The sequence below is a fragment of the Littorina saxatilis genome, linkage group LG1 (genome assembly GCF_037325665.1).
Source record: "Littorina saxatilis isolate snail1 linkage group LG1, US_GU_Lsax_2.0, whole genome shotgun sequence".
In the NCBI taxonomy this organism is placed as follows: domain Eukaryota; kingdom Metazoa; phylum Mollusca; class Gastropoda; order Littorinimorpha; family Littorinidae; genus Littorina; species Littorina saxatilis.
The window spans coordinates 68,388,752-68,410,502 of NC_090245.1; the positions used below are offsets into that span (position 1 = coordinate 68,388,752).

Here is a 21,751-nt window from a genome sequence, read left to right on the forward strand (position 1 = left end):
CCGGAGCTGAACCGTGCGGAACCAGCAACGGAACTGAGACCGAAGGGAGACCGCTGCCGGAAGGCATGGTCTTGGCGAAAAGCCTTGAGAACTGAAACGCCACTGAGGGCAACTCAAGAAACCGGAAGTAGCTATCTTCCTCCTTCGCCAACCGGAAGTCAGCCATCGCTGAAAGCGCGGCCCCAGAAGGCTTTGCCGACGACGCAGCTCCCTCCGGAAAATAGCGGAACGTGACCTCCGCGGCAGCCTCAAGGGCAACCTTGAAGCTGGCCGGAGCCCCCGAGAGCGTCTGCTCATCGTCAACGGACCTGGAGTCCGAAGCGACCAACGAAGGGGGGTGGCGCAAAGCCACCAGAACCCAAGAAAGGACGCTGCATAAAGAGGCCGGAAGACTGAAGTCCGTCCTGCTGGAAGTCAACCGAACTCATATCCTGACTAAGAGGAAGCTGAGCAGAGTCAAAAACCGAAGCTGGAGGACGTGTGGCATCAGCAGCCCCCGCCACCGAAGTGTGTGGCAGCGGCTGGCTCACCTGAGGTCGGAGGCCCGTATGCCCGAAGGGCAAACCGTGTCCAACGTTGCGTGACGATCCAGAGGAAGCGGCAGGAAATGAACCGGAAAATCCATGCGGAGTCGGAAGTGCAGCTGAAACAGCGGCGCTATGCCAGATCTGTTGCTGCACAGAGTGAGGGCTGAAGCCCGGAACCCCGTAGGTATGACCTTGAGTCAAACCGGAAGTGACAGTAGCCTGTGCACTCGAGGAATGACCTGCATGACCTTGAGTCAAACCGGAAGTGACAGTAGCCTGTGCACTCAAGGAATGACCTGTATGACCTTGAGTCAGACCGGAAGTGACAGTAGCCTGTGCACTCGAGGAATGACCTGTATGACCTTGAGTCAAACCGGAAGTGACAGTAGCCTGTGCACTCGAGGAATGACCTGTATGACCTTGAGTCAAACCGGAAGTGACAGTAGCCTGTGCACTCAAGGAATGACCTCTAATTCCGGCGGGAGCCAGAAGGACAGCTGCCGGAAACGGCTGCTGCGGTAAGGCGTGGTTCAGACCGGACGTGACAGTAGCCTGTGCACTAACCGAAGAACCACTACTTCCGGCCAGAGCCGGAAGCCCAGCTGTCGCGGACGACTGCTGGTGTAAGGCGAAGGTCGAGCCGGACGTGACAGTAGCCTGTGCACTAGCCGGTGACCCTCTACTTCCGGCTGGAGCCGGAAGCCCAGCTGTCGCGGACGACTGCTGGTGTAAGGCGAAGTTCGAGCCGGACGTGACAGTAGCCTGTGCACTAGCCGGTGAACCTCTGCTTCCGGGAACCGGAAGAGCAGCTGCCGTAAACGGCTGCTGCGAACACCAACCTTGCTGTGACCTTGTCCCCTGAGGGACATGCACTGTTACACTACTGCAAGCAGTAGACAACGAGTGCAGGCCACGAAGCGAAGACGAGGGTCCCGGCGGGGAAAGTTCACAAACATCACGGTGGCCGGCAGTCTGGTCAAGGGCGGACAAGGTCACTGAAGGCCCCGACATCAAAAGAGACGCCAAGGAATGAACGTCGCTTACCCCCAGGCGGGGGACGGTGCTGACAACAGCGTCCGTTCGTGACATCTCCTCGCGGACGAGGCTTCGAATTTCTGGAAGCAAAGAGGAGATCAAAGTAAACACCAGAGCAGAAGCTCTGGTGCCACAACCGAAGACGAAAAAGCGGCCTTAGAGGCAGACGCAAGCGGTTGAGAGCCGGACGGCAACCGTCCGGCGCAGAGATCGGTAACGAAAACGAAGTTTTACTCTTAGGGTCCGACACAATGATTACAGGATTCTTGCTAGAAGACACAGGTGCAGAGGATTTGGGCGTACCAGGGCCCTTGCCCTTACCCTCAGCCTTCGCACCCCTCTTATGATCGCTGTCGGCCATGTTAAGACCGAGAGAAACAAGTAAACAAACAACTGAAAATAGCAAAGTCCGAACGGACGCAAAATTTCAGAAGCAAGCAAGCGCACACAACTAACACATGCGAAGTAGCTACCGAAAGGCAGCTAAGAACAAGCTAAAAATAGCGTTAAGCGTCCGCACGGACGAAAACAACAAAATAGCAAAGGCAACGTGCTAGCAAAAAATGGCGACCGGCAAGGAAGCCAAAAACTACTGAGAACTTCAAAGTCCAACGGACTAGCGAAATTAACAGCAGAACAACAACAACAATCAATCAATCAATCAATCAATGACGCTTATATCGCGCATATTCCGTGGGTACAGTTCTAGGCGCTCTGCAGTGATGCCGTGTGAGATGAAATTTTATACGGCCAGTAGATTGCAGCCATGTCGGCGCATATTTACCTTTCACGGCCTTATTCCAAGTCACACGGGTATGGTAGACAATTATTAACTGTGCCTAAGTAATTTTGCCAGGAAAGACCCTTTTGTCAATCGTGGGATCTTTAACGTGCACACCCAATGTAGTATACACGGGGGGTGGTTCGGACACCGAAGAGAGTCTGCACACAAAGTTGACTCTGTGAAATAAATTTCCGCCGAACCTGGGATCGAACTCGCGCTGACAGCGGCCAACTGAATACAAATCCAGCGCGCTACCAACTGAGCTATATCCCCGCCCCGTCAAAGACTAAAAGGAATGATCTCACCAGCTGCAAAGCCAGCAAGAAGACGGGGGCCGAGGCCGGTGGGTGTCAGCAGACAACGAAACAGCCAGAGCAAAGTGAAACACGACCGTCTCTCTCAAGTGATAGAAGTCGATTGATGTTTATCACGTGGTAGGCACCAATGGTGACGTAGTCACCCACTAATGGGAGGCAACCGCGGGTGGCAAGTACCATGGTGCTGTCACTTTTTTAGTTGGGGTTGCTTCCCTTGTACTTAGACGGGTAGCTTTTATCATGACCTAAGCATCTCGAAGTGTGTCAATGCTATTATGTGATTCGGAGTAAGAATATGTAATTTAATGGTGGTTGGCTAACAGAACTTTAAACAGACAGGCAACTGAATGTTCAACATTTTTTGACTGGAACAGATAACCTCAATGCAACATCCATGATGACCCAAAGCGAATAAATTGTGCACACAATTCTCAACAACGTAAGTCACTAATATCATTGGCAATAGGTTCACTCACTTTTACAACACATGATACGGGGTGTGAGTATGAGATACTAAGGATGTGAATGAACTGGCCATTATGGCTAAGTGTGGAGAACGTATGTCTGTCATAATGTGGGTAGGTGGGGAGGGGCTGGTGAGGGAATGGGTATGTGTGGTTAAGGTGGGTGCACGAAGGGCTGAGAATTGTTGGTCAAAGTTGGAAATAGGACTAGATTCACATTGATGTGCCAAGCTGATCTATGCAAAGGAAAGCGAGCAGCACTTGCAAAAAAATAGTTGTATTTCTACTTTTTTTTTTACATTTAGTCAAGTTTTGACTAAATGTTTTAACGTAGAGGGGGGAATCGAGACGAGGGTCGTGGTGTATGTGCGTGTGTGTGTGTGTGTCTGTGTGTGTGTGTAGAGCGATTCAGACTAAACTACTGGACCGATCTTTATGAAATTTGACATGAGAGTTCCTGGGTATGAAATCCCCGAACGTTTTTTTCATTGTTTTGATAAATGTCTTTGATGACGTCATATCCGGCTTTTCGTGAAAGTTGAGGCGGCACTGTCACGCCCTCATTTTTCAACCAAATTGGTTGAAATTTTGGTCAAGTAATCTTCGACGAAGCCCGGACTTCGGTATTGCATTTCAGCTTGGTGGCTTAAAAATTAATTGATGACTTTGGTCATTAAAAATCTGAAAATTGTAAAAAAAAATAAAAATTTATAAAACGATCCAAATTTACGTTCATCTTATTCTCCATCATTTTCTGATTCCAAAAACATATAAATATGTTATATTTGGATTAAAAACAAGCTCTGAAAATTAAATATATAAAAATTATTATCAAAATTAAATTGTCAAAATCAATTTAAAAACACTTTCATCTTATTCCTTGTCGGTTCCTGATTCCAAAAACATATAGATATGATATGTTTGGATTAAAAACACGCTCAGAAAGTTAAAACAAAGAGAGGTACAGAAAAGCGTGCTATCCTTCTTAGCGCAACTACTACCCCGCTCTTAATCTTGTCAATTTCACTGCCTTTGCCATGAGCGGTGGACTGACGATGCTACGAGTATACGGTCTTGCTGAAAAATGACATTGCGTTCAGTTTCATTCTGTGAGTTTGACAGCTACTTGACTAAATGTTGTATTTTCGCCTTACGCGATTTGTTTACATTTAGGGTCGTGGTGTATGTGTGTGTGTGTATGTGTGTGTGTGTGTGTATGTGTGTGTGTGTGTGTGTGTGTGTGCGTGAGTGCGTGTAGAGCGATTCAGACCAAACTACTGGACCGATCTTTATGAAATTTGACATGAGAGTTCCTGGGTATGATATCCCTGAACGTTTTTTTCTTTTTTTTGATAAATGTCTTTGATGACGTCATATCCGGCTTTTCGTGAAAGTTGAGGCGGCACTGTCACGCCCTCATTTTTCAACCAAATTGGTTGAAATTTTGGTCACGTAATGTTCGACGAAGCCCGGACTTAGGTATTGCATTTCAGCTTGGTGGCTTAAAAATTAATTAATGACTTTGGTCATTAAAAATCTGAAAATTGTAAAAAATAATTTTTTTTTATAAAACGATCCAAATTTACATTCATCTTATTCTCTTATTCCCCATCATTTGCTGATTCCCAAAACATATAAATATGTTATATTTGGATTAAAAACAAGCTCTGAAAATTAAATATATAAAAATTATTATCAAAATTAAATTTTCGAAATCAATTTAAAAACACTTTCATCTTATTCCTTGTCGGTTCCTGATTCCAAAAACATATAGATATGATATGTTTGGATTAAAAACACGCTCAGAAAGTTAAAACGAAGAGAGGTACAGAAAAGCGTGCTATCCTCCTCAGCGCAACTACTACCCCACTCTTCTTGTCAATTTCACTGCCTTTGCCGTGAGCGGTGGACTGACGATGCTACGAGTATACGGTCTTGCTGCGGTGCATTGCGTTCAGTTTCATTCTGTGAGTTCGACAGCTACTTGACTAAATGTTGTATTTTCGCCTTACGCGACTTGTTTTTTGTTTTTTTTTGTCTTTTAAAACTCAATCAAGCTAAAAACACTGTTATCATGTAACCTAAAGCAGGACCACTGAAGCATCCAACTTGACAGAAAAACAGAAACAGCACCTTGGTAGATTTGTTGTAAAAAAACACCAGAACCAAAGTCAGGCATGCTACAGGCCAAAAATGGTTTTACCTGAAAGAAGCGCGCAGTGGCGAACTAGGGGGGTTCAGGGGCATGCCCCCCCGGAAAATGTTTCAAAAAACGGTTAAAATCTGTGCAATCTGGGCATCATTTTCAGGGCTGTAAATGTAATAATGTTGTGATCTTGTTAAAAATCTCATTTTAGCCTCCCCCCACCACCATTCAACACACCTCCAAACTGGTGAAAACAACACTACTGTAGACTAGTATGTATTCACCAGTGCACTGTACTAAAGTAGTGGTGTTTTCACCAGTTTGGAGGGACACATGAAAAGGGTTTACAAGTCACAAAAGCATTGAAAAAGGTTACTGCAAAAAAAAAAATATGCAAGGAATGCCGCTTTTGCCGGATTCGTTCTTCTTCGTGTCAGCCTTCTTTTTTTCCGGCGGGAAGGTGTTTTCAAGCCAAGCCCAACTCCATTTGTTCTTCACGCCGGAATCAAATGGTCCCGGCGAATTTCTCTCTACAATATCTGGGCGAAACATTTTGCCCAAAACGACGGCCTACATCCGCAGAACTAGATTGGGAACGTTCTGGCTCCATTGAGACCGGCGCTCGGTCGCGTTGTGCGATATTCACACGGATCGTTTTTGCGGAAATTTTTCAACTTCCCCGGAATAAATTTGACTTTCTCGGATTTTGAAAACGGCTTTCCCGGATTTCAGGCAATTCCCGGAAAAGTAGCATGCCTGAAAGTGAACACTATCGGTACTCACAATAAAGGCAGTGGCACTTCGAGGGGTCGATTCCCAGTTGAAGCAGCTCTGTACAAACTTGCCGCCCTCCACGAAAGTGCTGATGAGATGACCGACGCGATCAATGTTACGCTTCATCAGGTGAATCTTGAACTTGGGCTCCACCTGCATGAACTTCTCTTCTGCTGGCTTGACTGTTCTGATCGCTGCCTTCACCTGCAGTCAAACAAGGCGTAGCGTTAACAAACAGGCAGTTTCATTACAAACTTTACATGAAGCTCTTTATTTCCCTCTGAAATCAACACACTTATGCACACGCTACACACACAAGAGTTGTATGCACACACCCATTCATGCACGAGCACTGTGCACACACACACACACACACACACACACACACACACACACACACACACACACATACACACACACACACATTTCAGGCTCTTAATCAGTCAGACCCTGTGCAAGACTATCTCCTGCTTCTGCCACGATTAATTCTATTTTCCCTGTGTTACACAATAACATTTTTAATTGGTAAGAATACATGTATCATCAGCTCCAATCACTCCACTCATTCAGGTTTTAAGTGACTGTATACATCAGCCACCACCCTACACATACATTGTTAAAGACGAGGTCCATTTCCAGGAGAATGGCTCCCTTTTCTCGTCGCACCAGCTTCCTTTCCTTCAAAGCGTACCATCTCCGCTCTCCATTCTTTATCTGAAAAAGTTTTGTATGACTTGAACAATATTCAGTTCCAAGAAGAAGATATTATACTCTTTTAATTTTGTCTATTTTTTTTGTTTCCTAGTGCAGTAAAACCTACCTTTGCGACCACCTTTCAAAAGCGACCATCTGCCCACAGCGACCAATCGGAGGGATCCCAGTTTTTTCTTCTACTTGTGGTCGGTCCCTCAGGTGGTCATCATAGACAGGTTCAACTGTACGTACTTGGCTACATAAGCTATTGCTGAACAGATGCTAACCAAGTCCAAACGCTGATAGTTCCTCAAGTTTCCTATCAAATGTGAAAATATGTTATTTCTAACATCTAATGTTTACTCTGTTTACCTCCCTTGAGTCACTAAAAAAAAACACTCAACACAAAACAACCCTTATCAAACACATACAGTACTACATTATAATACCACAGAAATTAGTGCCTTAGATGAGAGAATAATTTAAGTTATTGAGACATCCCAGTGCACTAAGGGATTTATAGAGCAAATCGAGAAAATTCATTATTGAACAAAGCGCATAGCGCTGAGTTCAATAATTATTTTCGAGATTTGCTCTATAAATCCCTTAGTGCACTGGGATTGTTTCAATAACGATATTGTCGGTACCGCCAGAGAAAAAAAGAAGGTATACAACACGCACATTTTGCTACGCGCATTTGAATAGGCATAACTGTGTGGTCAGGTCGTGGAAGATCTACTTTTGTGTGGGCTGTCTCAAGTGTGTCGTGCTTTCGTCACGCGCAAACTCTTAAATGTTTTAATTTCTGTTGGTAAATTCCAGTGTAGCGTTAAGCTAAACAGTGATGATCTTACAGAGAGACCTCATTTGAACTCGGAGAAAGGACTGTGTTCTTAGTTATTTGCAATTCGAAACCTCCAGTCAAGCTTCGACGGATTGACTGTGTAGAGTGACTCCCCTTGAATTGGCTAACCCCAAGGTTGACGGTTAGCACATTTTCAAAATAAATGTGGCATGTTTCTCGTGTGGTATCTTCACTCATCGGGGAGTCTGGTACTAAATATGAACGGTAAGAATGCTCTGAACCCTACACGTATTATATCCCCATCGTTTTATCGTTCACATTTGCCCAACATGTTAATTTGCTGAGCGGGGTTTATGTCGTCTGCTAGGCTATGGCAATCGAACCACTGCGTCTGCAGTCTCATTTCAAAAACAAAAATTGCTCGTCACGTTGCACCGAGTCTGCACGCATGAGGCAGGCTGGTAATAAGTCTTTTATATGGTAAGAACGTTCTAAACCCTACACGTTTTCGATTCCGATTGTTCTTGCCTTGAAATAATAATTCGGAAACCATTCATTTACTGAACTGATGCAGTCGTATTTCAGTGTAGTCTGCTACGTATATTCCAAATGCTGATCTAGCTGGTACGTTATCGGAATAACACTTGTGTTTTCTGTTAGCTACTGGGAATTGTATACTAACTCATCATTTCGTAATGTGGATAATAAGCTACATGCCACTAGCACGGCATAATCATGAGAAGAATCTTCGCAAGTCGAAACTGAAAAATTAGACACAGCGTGTTCTATTTTTAGATCAGTGGCAACTGTGGCACAGGCACATGCAATCTGTCAGAAAAAAACCACTTCTGCTTTAATTGAGAAGCAGGAAATTTATGGTCATTTGGTATTGTGGAGAATATAAGCTACATGTCATTTATTAATTCTGAGGATGAGAGTACAGTCTTGCTTAGGCAAACGGCGGAAGAATACACTCTGTGGAAAAGTTAGCGCACTCTTGGAGTGCGCTAACAGTTTTAGCACATCGCCATTAGCCAATCAACTGGTTCACATCAGTCACGTGACACCAGTACTTACTGACAATTAAAGCTATAAGGACCCACTGAAAGTGTCTCTTTGGGGCATGCGTTTTTCATGAGAGGGATACTTAGACCAGCTTAACAGATGTGTATACTACAAGCGATGTCTTTTATTGAGAGGTGTCCTTGACTGTAAGGTGTTCTCTTGTCACAGGGCCCATACATTACAGGTACTGCTTGAATTTCACATGAGAGGCTAGACCAAAGTGTAACTCTGCTAAACTGTAAAACTACACTTCATGGCTTCAAAATACAGTGGCAACCGTGATGTGAGGCCCCTCCTATCACTGGCCACCTGCCAATAAAGTACCCCTTCTCTTGTCCCTTTTTTTTATGACAGGCGATCTGCAATAAAGGCACACTTTTGGCTCGTTCCAAGTCTGTTCTTTTATCGAAGATATAGCGACACCCCCCTCCCCCAATCTAAGACTCCCCCCTTTTTTAGCATCCCCTTTCCTCATATTTCCTCTTCAATACCTCTGTAAATTTACCATTATTTTAAGACTCCTTCCTATTCAAGACCTGACTTTTTTCTCCAGATTTGTTGAGGTCATAAAAGGGGGGTACGTTCTACTGTACCACTGTACAAGTATACTATCACACCTGATGCCTTACATTGCCTCTAAGTGTTACCTGTGAGGCTAAAATGCTTCTTTTTTTCCATAGAAGTCGTGTTTACATGCAATTTACGCAAATCATTATCATTATTAGTATCTGTATTGTATGCCTTAAATTAGATGTTGTGTTGTTGTTATTTTATTTTACTGATTCCCAGCTACATGTACATGTATTTACATAAAATATGTTATTATGTGTTTATTTTGTGTATTGTTACTCGTAGTTTGATATTGTGAAGCCCGGAGAGCACATAAATATTCGGTGGTTCGGGCTATACTAATTACTAGTGTTCATTATTATTATCAAAACCATTGGCTTCAACATACAGTAAGTGTAAGTGTAAGATGCACTCACCCTGAGTAGAGGGATGGCCACCTTGCCCAGAAACTCCACCTTCTTGTCTCTGTCCTCGTCGAAAATGGTCACTTCTAACACAGAATGGATGTCTCGCACTTTGCTGAAAACAATATTATAATACCACCAAATTATTTAGTGTAACTAGTATGGCTAATGGCTAAACAAAATTGCAACATTACTATCATGATTATAATATAAATGCAAAAAAGTTGGCCAAAACATTGCAGACAAAACCATACCTAAAACGTGATAGAATTCTGTGAGAACTGGAGGTTAGTGCCGATAGTCTAACATAACAAACCATCTTTAGACCAAAAACCTTTGTTGTCCATGCAATCCTGAAGAAGTCAGTGACAGTAAAGCTGACAAAATAATGATGGAGAAAATACTTAAGTGGTTAAATTCGGTTGCTTTCTTTTTGTTTTGACCAAAAAAAACACACGTTTGTCATAATGCAGTCTTAAGTATGAATTAACGCTCTGAGATCATGCGGTACTCATGCTGTCAATTGTAATTTACGAAATACTCCCTCCATGACATTTGTGAAATCAATTGTTTTCATTCACTTTGTGGTATGCTCTCAAAATGAACACAGAACGGCTTAGAACTTTGTACTTTTTAGTCTCTTCTTCATCTAATGTTTCACCTGACAGCCGAACAGATCCACACACACACACACACACACACACACACACACACACACACACACACACACACACACACACACACACACACACACACACACACACTGTGTGAGCACTCACAAGGTGAAGACTTTGTTCCACTCAGGGTTGAGAGTCTTGTACTCTGTGTGTGTCTGTACCCGTGCATTGACCAACTCTAGCACACAGAAGGGGTCACTCTGACCCCCAATGTCAGCTGACTTCAGACCAGTCGCCTTGAACACTGCACAAAACACAAAACGCTGTTGATCTTTATGCTTGAAAACAATTGCAGCAGAAAGCTTACGAGAAACGAAAGGTTATGGCTTGTAAACACTCCAAATTTCACACAATATAGAAACGCTTTTGGACACAAAGATTTTTAAAGGTTGCCATACTCGTAGCGTTCATTAATTAATTCATATTGTTTACATACATGTGCCAATAATGTTATAAAACTGTTCCTAAGGGGATATAATAACGATTGGCTGTAGCTTTCGAACACAGAAAAAATTATTTCAGTATTGCAAAGTGGTGTTGATAGTGTCGAATGTAAACAGAACAGTCTCAAACGCCATCTTTGGTTTACGAAACGTCACAAAGTGACGTCAACGGTCTAAAAGTAGCCCAAGTCCTGGAGAACTGTTGCTAAACAATGCAATAAAGAATTAATTATTTCTCGTAATTGGTAAGGACTTCAAACCTAAAACTTTGCAGGAAGCTTAATTTATACATCCCCGCAACGATGGGAAAAGCCCTGGAAGTAATTAAACTAATTAAATAGAACTATGTCAGCCAAGTGCGTAATAGAAAAAACACATTTTAAAGTGGAAAAGACAGTGTAAGTGGAGAACAAATTTTACCCTTGACTTGAAGCGTCCCTACATCAGTTATATCAGACAGCTTCAGGGCACTCTGAAACATAAAGAGATATTACTGAAATTCAACTTTTACAACAACATCGACAAAAAACATGCCAGTTTTCTTACACCATATAAATCAAATCAGAAGCTGAACAGGTGGCACACACACACACACACACACACACACACACACACACACACGCATGCACACCCTGTCACACAAACAATACAACAGGATATAACAACTGAGCACCCTTCCAGCCCTTAACAGAGAAATGTAATTTCTTTCGTATAACAATGGGTTGTCTTCCCTTGGTAACTCTCCACAGTGATGGCGCTAGTATCTGTTCAAATCGGTACGCAAACTTTTATGATGCAAACAGTCCAGAAAAATAGGTAGGCTGGTCATTGGAACCAGTAAGAGTCCAACTCAAGAGTACTGGTGTTGTTTTACCAGCGAAAAAACCCGGTAGTTGTAAAAATCAACCGGTAGGTCACACCGGCAGCCAATTTTCTTTCGGTATTTTCTCATTTCAACCGGTAAAATACAGGTAATTGCCGGTTAACACCAATACTGTCTCCAGTTAAGAAGTTAAATTATATCCACATTTCTTTTTGGGCAGTAACATCTTTATGCTTACATATTTTTTCATGAGCTGTTCCTGTGTCCTGGAGTCGGGCGTGTAGTTGCAGAGGTCGGACTGGGCATCGCTGCTGTTCTGACCGCTGATGGTCAGCAGTAACTTGAGCATTCCCGCCCCATCCTCCAGCTCTACGTCCAGGTGGTGCGTGATCTCCAACTCCAGGGTGGACAGGTCAATCACCGCCCTGTCACACAGTCCATATTCAAACTCAGATCTGCAATCGAGAGTTTTTCTATCTCCCAGAGTCAATATTCAGATCTGCAATCAAGATTTTTTTCAATCTCCCTAAGTCAATATTCAAAATCAGATCTGCAACGGAGATCTGTCCTATCTCCCAGGTCAGCTTGTGTGCAGACCTGCCACTGCCTTATCCACCTTCATGTGTTCACACAAGATCACGACCCTGGTACGCATGGAAAAGATCCTGTAATCCATGTCAGAGTTTGGTGGGTTATAAACTAAAACAAAAATAACCAGCATGCATCTTCTAAAACCGGAAAATTGCTGCCGTAATGGCGGGAGGTGGAGTGCGGCCATACTGGCAAAATGTGCTAATGATTGTACGGGGGAGTTGCAGCCTGAATGAACATAGACGAAGATCTGCAATGATGGTACTCATCCACAAGAGAGTCAGTGCTTCAAATTGCATTTGTTGTATTAACAGATTACACAAAAATTATGATCAAAAGTCAGTCCTCATTGTTTTATACCTCGCGACAGCTATGTTATACAATGCTGAGCTTAACTAATCATGGTTGTTGAATGTCAGTATTATCAGGAGAACAACTGTGAGATTATATATGCACCTACAACTGCTATTTTCACCAACTGGTCTGAGAGAGTGGAATGAGACTCAGGTAATGGACAACACTTTTTTGTTTTGGTGGTTCATGACAGAAAAACAAAAACAACCTTTGCTTTGTCTGTACTAGAAACTAAAAGCCAAAGGGAAGACCTCAGATTTTAGAATATGTTGACTGACTGACTATTAGGGTTTAACGTCCTCTTAGACCAAATGGTCTATATTGGGACAGGTATTGGTAATACGTTGAAGTTATGGTGTGATACTTTGATTCGAACAAGCCCGCTGTGGCTGTCTTCTTCGACTCACCAGCATTGGGTTTGTCTCGTCAAAGTATCAAAATACTATCATGATAATCGGAGACGAGAGATGATGCATGCGTGTCTTCGTGTTTTCCAAGCACTGAGACTTTCGCTGTGAACGTGGGATCTTTTTCGTGCGCATGTGTGCACACGGGGGTGTTCGGACACCGAAGAGAGTCTGCACAAAGTAGACTCCGAGAAATAAATCTCTCGCCGAACGAGAAACATGTCAACCGCTATAATGTGGGAACTGTCACTAGCACAGCAAAAGCTAGGTCACTGCAGATAAAGTACAGAGGAACCACTCTTGTAAGACCCTGATTTAAGCCCTCCCTTATTTAAGACCATATATCTTACCTGCCCATGAAGTCATCCTTGCCGGTGACATCATAGTCAAAGACAGTGATCTCCAGCTGAGAAGCAAGGTCTTGGAACTGCCGCAAGTCAAACTGCTCCAGCCATTTCGGACTTAGCGTCTTGCTTTTATGCTGAAGTGAAAGCAGTGAGAAAAGACTAACCATGGAATTAAAAAACAAAAGAAACACCCGGTCCCCAAACAGCTAAATGCAATTCACATTAAGAATGAATAGTATCCTAGACTAGAACAAGTCGCGTAAGGCGAAAATACAACATTTAGTCAAGCTGTCGAACTCACAGAATGAAACGGAACGCAATGCAATTTTTCAGCAAGACCGTATACTCGTAGCATCGTCAGTCCACCGCTCGTGGCAAAGGCAGTGAAATTGACAAGATGAGCGGGGTAGTAGTTGCGCTGAGAAGGATAGCACGCTTTTCTGTACCTCTCTTCGTTTTAACTTTCTGAGCGTGTTTTTAATCCAAACATATCATATCTATATGTTTTTGGAATCAGGAACCGACAAGGAATAAGATGAAAGGGTTTTTAAATTGATTTCGAAAATTTAATTTTGATCATAATTTTTATATTTTTAATTTTCAGAGCTTGTTTTTAATCCAAATATAACATATTTATATGTTTTTGGAATCAGAAAATGATGAAGAATAAGATGAACGTAAATTTGGATCGTTTTATAAATTTTTTTTTGTTTTTACAATTTTCAGATTTGTAATGACCAAAGTCATTAATTAATTTTTAAGCCACCAAGCTGAAATGCAACACCGAAGTCCGGCCTTTGTCAAAGATTGCTTGGCCAAAATTTCAATCAATTTGATTGAAAAATGAGGGTGTGACAGAGCCGCCTCAACTTTTACAAAAAGCCAGATATGACTTCATCAAAGGTATTTATCGAAAAAAAAGAAAAAAACGTCCGGGGATATCATTCCCAGGAACTCTCATCTAAAATTTCATAAAGATCGGTCCAGTAGTTTGGTCTGAATCGCTCTACACACACACACGCACAGACACACACACACACACACACACACACACACACACACACACACATACACCACGACCCTCGTCTCGATTCCCCCTCTATGTTAAAACATTTAGTCAAAACTTGACTAAATGTAAAAAGAAAGATTGACAGATTGAAGTTGACTTTGTGATGAGATTCTCTCCCTGCATTCATGAATGACATGACGTATTGACAGAAAAGCATCACTGCTCACTAATCTTTGTTTTTAAATTCAAATAATTATGATAAGAGACTATTATTTTAACAGTTTACAAAAGAGACAAACATATATGTAATTTATAAGGATAGTCTCTTTATAAAGTCATTTAGGTCAAGAGACCAAGGAGTTAACACATTATAAATTAATATTTGTACATGTACATAATAAATATGGTATTCACTTTTAAAAACACAAGCAACACACATGCAAAACTTTGCAAGCCTAACCAACCTTGCTTCTGCACTTTTCATTGCCCAGTCGAAACTTGACATAGGGGTCACTGAGTCCGTTATCGTCCATTGGAACCAGGTCCTGACCCTCCACAAGCACGATGGTCACTACGCCTGACCACGGCTGCATCTTCATCTTCTTGCTGACCGCGTCCGTTGGCCGCACTGTAGTGCGTCTTAAAAACTGCACACACAAGATATATGGTCATGACTCTGATGTTGATGTGTACGGTTGACAGTGTTGAGTCAACGTGAAATCATGTTTGCACAGAAAATAAGCATGTACTGTTATGGGAAGATATGCAACTCCTCTGGACCCTAAATCAATATCGAAAATGGTTCTATAAATGTGTTCAAATTAATAAGCTTGGTCACAAGTTAAGCCCACACTAATCTCATGCAATAACTTAACACAGAAGTCACCATTTATAGGTCAGTACAGTATAACATTTATAACACGGTAATACTGACTGCCGCTTGACACACACACAGAGTAAACCTTGCTGCAATTAGCCTTACACAGAAAAAAGTCATTATCAATCATGTCAGTGTAGCAGTTCCAGTCACTTCACTGACTTTTCACATTCTTGTACTGTACTAAGGGCCTACGTATTCTGGCGCCAGTAATCATCACCACCATAACCGTCGCTCAAAGGCCGTGAAATACTCCATCAATTTTCCATCTAGTTCAGCAAATCTACATGGCACACTCCACTGAACATAATCTTTATGCAGTACAAAAAACAAAACAAAAAAATAACTAGATTGCTGTATATCTTTTCTGTCCTTTGAGTGACTGAATCTTTTCTGAAGACATGATAAGTCGCTCTGATTCACAGACTCTGAATAAAACTCCACAAGCTGAAGTTGTAGCAGGTCTCTCCAAGACAATCAGGAAAGAGTAACCGACATTCTTGGCCTGGTATCTTTCCTGTTAATTTGGAATTTCTATATATATATTTCTATATTTCCTGCACGATCTGACAATCTTACACTCCCCAGACCCAAACAATCTTCGGCGCATTCCCTAAATAGCAACACGCATTTTCTTTCTCAGTATGCAGAGTGATTCAGGTTTGGGTGCCGTGAGAGTTTTAGGTACACCGCAAAAGAGAGAACCGCAACGCAATCACAATCGTGACCTACACCCAATGACGGTAAGTGAGGAACAACTCGGTGTAAGCCTTGAACCTTCAAGACATTTAGCCAGTCAGCTGACTGCATTGTGTTTTGTAGTGGCATGAACATTAACTATACGGCGTTCTTTGCTTGCAAAGTGGCATTTTAAGTACCCTTTACTTAGTGACGATTTACACTGTCCCTAATCTACATACACAGTGAAACTACCTACCCCAGGTTCGATCTGATTTGTTACTGAAACTGTGACACACGAGTCCCTCAATTTTTTTGTCCGACGAACACCGTTATAAATATTCTGGGTCCCCGCCCGCACGTGCACTTGATCGCGTATTCACCTACGAGGTCTATGTCTCAGCTCGTGACCTACTTCCCCGCCACACGGTAACCGCTACCCCCCCCCCCCCCCCCCCCCGTCCCTGTGTTTATAGCTCATTTGATTTATCTTTGTACTTGTTTTTTAGTAATCCGTTTTCTTACATTGTCGTTTGGGGACTTGTATTTCTTGGTAAATCTCTACTGATCTAGCAAGTAAAGCAGTATCATTTTCCAAATAATGATGGTGTGATGTGTGTGAAAGCATATTAATAAGGTTGTCACAAAAACTACTAAATTTCATACGGCAAAAAAATAAAAAAAATAAAGAAGAGAAAAGAAAAGAAAATGCAATGGCTTGGTTAAAACTGACAATTAAATATTCTGCAATTCTTCTTCGACCTTTTTCCAACACAAATTTCTTGAATGGCAACCGGCTGAGCCCTCGGCTTTGGAGGACTTGAGTCTGTCATCATAGTTCCCGCTTGGCTCGTGCGCCCAGTCAAAGCCCAAGTAGGCGTTGTCTCGCAGTTCGAGCGATTCAGTGCCACGCTCAGCAGTAGCTATAGGAGGCAATTACATTGTCAAGATTGATTCCGTAAGCTGTCACTGTAACCCGCAGGCACAAAATGTGAAGGCTGCGGCAAGTTTGCTTACCCCAACACCCCAGCCAAAGTTTCTATCCTCTTTACCCCCCCCCCCCCCCCCCCCACTCAAAAAAGGAAAACTGAGACGGAAAAGACATAAACAAAAGCTGTTACACGCTGGAGTCTGACACACATTCAAGTCGCCTTGTATTGAGAGACGGTGGCCACTGCATGTGTATATGAACAGGCATGGGAATTCCAAAATAGAAAAAACTCTGAAAATAGGATAGAGAGACAATAGTATACATATGATTTAATTTTCCCTTTTTTGCCGCGGACAATTTTTTATTTTCGCCGAAACGTAATTTTCTTTTTGCGAAGTGCACGTGCTGAGGTTTTGGGATAACTTGAGCCGGGCCATTACCACGGTGTGTGTTGTTATCTGTGGATTAACACGCCAAAAGTTCATTAAAAAAACACACACAACCCCCCCCCCCCCCCCCCCAGTTTACGAGAAAACAGTACGAACAAAAACAAAACTCAAATAAAATGTCTGCTGGCGGCAAAGTACAGAAATTACTGCGTGATTATGAGTAACTTTTTCAATAACTTACATCAATCATCACATTATTTTGCTGGTTTCTCCTTCGTCTGAACAGTACGACATACTATTCTGACTCCCGTATCCATAGACAACCGCGATAGTTTGGCCCATGTCCAACACCGTCTGATCCATATTTATGTCTCGTGGGACATTGTTTTAGCACACAGCTCTCGCCGGGGACACCATGACTATTTGCTTTGGACGCTTTGGCAGACGTGGTCACAAATAAAGGTGCATTCAGTCGAAATTTGCCCTGTATTGTCACTTGATAATAAGATGATTGATTTCTGACCATCCTACGTGTAATCATACTGAGAAGGTCGTATCAGTTTTGACAGAAGTTGTATGATGACGTAAGTGTTTACTGCGTTTGAATTTGTGAACCGGTGGCATCCGAGTCAATTCTGCGTGATTGTGACAAATTGTTTTGACTTCCGGGCCATTGAAAAAAAGACAGCCAGGGTAGCGCGTTCTGTGAGCTGATGATCGATGGTGGCGCATCAGTGCTACACTGTGAAAGAGAGAGAGAGAGAGAGAGAGAGAGAGAGAGAGAGAGAGAGAGAGAGAGAGAGAGAGAGAGAGAGAGAGAGAGAGAGAGACACACACACACACACACAGACAGACAGACAGACAGAACAGACAGACAGATACAGAGACAGAGGGAGACAGACACTGAAACACCCAGAGAGACAAGACAGAATATTTACGATTCTCCCGTTAAGAACGGGGTTAAAGTGTGAGAAAGTGAAACCGGTGCACTGGCTACATAAAGGAAGTCACTTCGTCTCTCTATAGTCGCAATGTAGGCTACTTCTTGCACGGAATCAGCGAGACAATTATAGTGGGGCTTCTAAGTAATTTCCTGAAAGAGACGAGTACTGCGTGTAGAGCAAGATTGTGGCAACTAAGTGGTTATTAGGGACATCCAGATTCAACCTACGGTCAGACGAACATTCGTCGGTGGTGGGGATTTCCTCTCTATTTTTAACTTTGTGCCTCAATGCGCATGCGCTAAGTTTTTCGCGCCCACCACTGCTTGCCGAAGACCGGGATCTGCGTGGTGAAAAAGGCGCGTTTGACGAACCTCAATCAGCAATCTTCGTGCAGGGCCGGACCCAGGGGGGGTTCCAGGGGTTCCGGAACCCCACCCCTGGAAAAAGCATGTACCTTGCTTTGAGTGGGGTTTTTTTTTTTTTTACTAGTTTTAGCACCAAAACAATGCTGCTCCGTCTTAACCCTCAAAACAAGGCCCAGAATGCACCAGATTGCACAGATTTTAACCGTTTTTCAAAAATTTTCCGGGGGAGCATGCCCCCGGACCCCCCTAGTTCGCGCGCCTGCAAAGCAGGTGCGCGCTTGTGGCTTCGCCACTTCGCTGATTTGCCCCCCAAAAAAGGAGGAACCCCCCCCTTACAACTCATTTGGTCCGGCCCTGTTCGTGAGTACTTTTAGTCCTGTTCATAATGTTAAAAATATGTTTTATGTGCGCAGTGTTCAAGTTTAATATCTTTACGACGCTTCTGTGGACTGTGCTTCTATAAACTGTTCATTTTGGAGGCCTAGTGCATGAACACGGATACCCACACATATCCTACTGTGTGCCATCGCCAGTGCTGCGTGTGGTTCGCTTTTCAGAATTTTTTTTCAGTGTTGCTTGTGTACCCAGCATATTCAGATGTCTAGAATATTCCGATAAAAAAGACTCTGGTCCGAACGGTCAAAGACCTTTCTCGCCCAGTCCGGCCGCTGATGGCCACCCCACTCTCTTGACTATCAACTCGTCTCGCTGGCGTGAGAGTCAGGTCACGGGTCAGTCAGCCTTACACACGGGTCAGTCAGCCTGCAGCGAGCCGGCTGCACATGAGCCAGCATTCGCCGGTACTGTCATGCTGTCAGGGTGTCCACCAGTCCTGACCAAAGGTCGAAACTTGACTGTATGGATCTAACGTGCACAGTGGTCTCTTGAGTATGAAGTGTTCGATCCCACTTTCGTAGCCATTTACTTACTTCAGCTTTCCCTCGTCGAAGGCAGAGTACAAACTTGAGTAACAAAAGTAACAGAATCAATCTCTTTCCATCAGGGAAGGTACTTTCATCCCCAAAGACTGAGGGGACTGTGACTTAGTTACGTTTCTCCTCGCGGAAGGGTAATTACTTTGTGAACATGCATGCCGCAATGTCATGCTCCGTAGGCCGGTGTATACAGCTAATGCAATACACTGCCGATTTTTTTATTTTATTTAAAAGCAACAATCTAAACGAATTCAAAAAGATTCATGTCCGAATTAAGACATTTTTCGTGAGCCGTGGGCTATTAGCCTAAAGTGTGCCTTTGCAAACTATAACGTTGTTTTCTTCATTTACAGTTATACAGGAGGTCGTGAGGATGTTTACCAGCCCTGTCTTCGATGCTCTTTTGTCTTATTCATTGACTGTAACATGAACATGACAGAAATTCTTGGTTCTTGGAAAAAAGCGATGGTGACAGACCTGAAGGGAAAACTTCGGGCCTCTGAAACTGTACCTGATAACCCCAAAAGATCAGATGCCTATCGCCTTGTATCAAATGATGCTACAATTTTCAAAAAGTGTCTCTCTAAGCGCAGAGAAGAAATACTCGGGTCAGCCCCTACCACACACTACAGTCTTTTACCCAAAGACCATCACTTTGACAGTGGTTCAACCGGTCAAGGGCCCAGGAGGAGGGAAAGCTTGAAACAAAATGTGCGGTACACATAAGTATTGAATTCTGTTTCCTGTTACTAAATCATACCAAAACTCAAGAGACTACACAGTTGTGTTGGGACACACTGCTGCCATTATTTTCATTGATTATACTTACGGAGCATATTGGAGTGAACCATGGCATTTGTGTCTGAGATTGGAAGTGAAGTGTATAATGGATGCATGCCTTCTTGGCGGCACACAGCGGTTCCGAAGGGGACACGTGGGCATGAAAGCTTTCACGTTCCAATAGAAACAAAGCTGTCATGTAAACACTGATACATCCATACCCCCACAACGACTCCCTCCAACCCCCCTCCCTCCCCCCCCCCCCCCCCCAATCAAATTTTGGGAACCATCCCCAGTGACCGTGTACGCCACCAGACAGCATAAACATCCCTGTCAGGAAATAACTGTCCGAAAAAAGCTCCCAGACGTTCTTTTCTCTCTCCTCCCAATCTCCCCCTGCCCATTTATATGTGACATGGGAGCCGAACATCTCGTGCAGCACGATCAATAGATGATCCCTCCATTTGTTTGCTGGATATAGATGACTTGTTTTTTTCATAATCAATACTGGGATCTGACGGATCATATATAAAATATTCTCGATCTTGCCAAGAAGCATACGTGTGATCTTTCAAATCTCAACCAAACACACGTTTGTTTCCTGTGAATGACGAATGTTCGCGAAAAAGCTGTCCTTTTATTGTTTTTGGTGTAATGCGATGAATTGTTGCACAAAACAAACGAGCTTTTATTTTATGGTAAGCGCGCATACATGCAAGATTCATCTCGGCCTCTCTGTTTCTGTCTGTCTGTCTATCTGTCTGTCTGTCTCTCTCTCTCTAATATTGCAGCAATGAAGACCACACTGAGAGCATTCTGCCAACCTTCACACGCGCGTGCTCTTCCCAAGCCAATTGAGCAGAAAACCTATAGCCAGGATCGAAACAGCATCAGCAGCCAAGGCTAGGTCAATACTGTCCTGTTTTCACTAGATCATTCCCAAAGCCAGCTCTACCTCCAAAATGAACCCTAACCGATTCCCTGACATGCTCATCCCCGGCTAAAGACTTTTACACACAGCTCCGTGATCCACTTCCACTGCCTCGAGGTAGTTATACGGAGCTACAGCTAAGATAACGGTGGGTATACGCAGAACAGTCTTGGCTACACTTGTTGCTGCTTCCTCCGCTATATATATAGCTCACGCGCTCCTTTTAGGCTCTGAGTTCAGGTTCCACAGTAATAAAGATTGTACAGCTCTGTAAATCTTTGATTCTACTGAGTGTGGTAGATAAACAGCAGACCAAAGCAATCTTGCTTGCTGAGGAAAAAACAAGTCGCGTAAGGCGAAATAACAACATTTAGTCAAGCTGTCGAACTCACAGAATGAAACTGAACGCACTGTTTTCTTTCACCAAGACCGCATACTCGTAGTTTCGTCAGTCCACCGCTCGTGGCAAAAGCAGTGAAATCGACAAGCCATGCAGAATAGTGCGGTAGTGGTCGCGCTGAGCAGGACAACACGCTGTTCTGTATGTCTATTCTTTTTAGCTTACTGAGTTTGTTTTTAATCCAAACATATCATATCTATATGGTTTTGGAATCAGGAACCGACAAGGAATAAGATGAAAGTTTTTTTAAATCGATTTCGGAAAATTAATTTTAATCATAATTTTA

At 43.2% G+C, this 21,751-nt stretch overlaps 2 protein-coding genes across 2 annotated transcripts in view; both read right to left on the reverse strand.

Moving 5' to 3' along the window:
• Positions 1-21,751, reverse strand: part of LOC138950706 (uncharacterized) — a 134,967-nt gene that overhangs the window by 81,627 nt on the left and 31,589 nt on the right. The window lies entirely within an intron of this gene.
• The window catches only part of LOC138977092 (multiple C2 and transmembrane domain-containing protein 1-like), a 58,101-nt gene that overhangs the window by 33,459 nt on the left and 2,891 nt on the right, over positions 1-21,751 (reverse strand). The window contains exons 2-9 of the mRNA XM_070350005.1: positions 14,700-14,882; positions 13,230-13,360; positions 11,766-11,952; positions 11,125-11,176; positions 10,364-10,505; positions 9,597-9,699; positions 6,660-6,761; positions 6,057-6,251 (exon numbers count right to left, since the gene is read on the reverse strand). Of these exons, the coding sequence (XP_070206106.1) occupies positions 6,057-6,251; positions 6,660-6,761; positions 9,597-9,699; positions 10,364-10,505; positions 11,125-11,176; positions 11,766-11,952; positions 13,230-13,360; positions 14,700-14,882 (1,095 nt within the window). The remainder of the gene's footprint in view (positions 1-6,056; positions 6,252-6,659; positions 6,762-9,596; positions 9,700-10,363; positions 10,506-11,124; positions 11,177-11,765; positions 11,953-13,229; positions 13,361-14,699; positions 14,883-21,751) is intronic.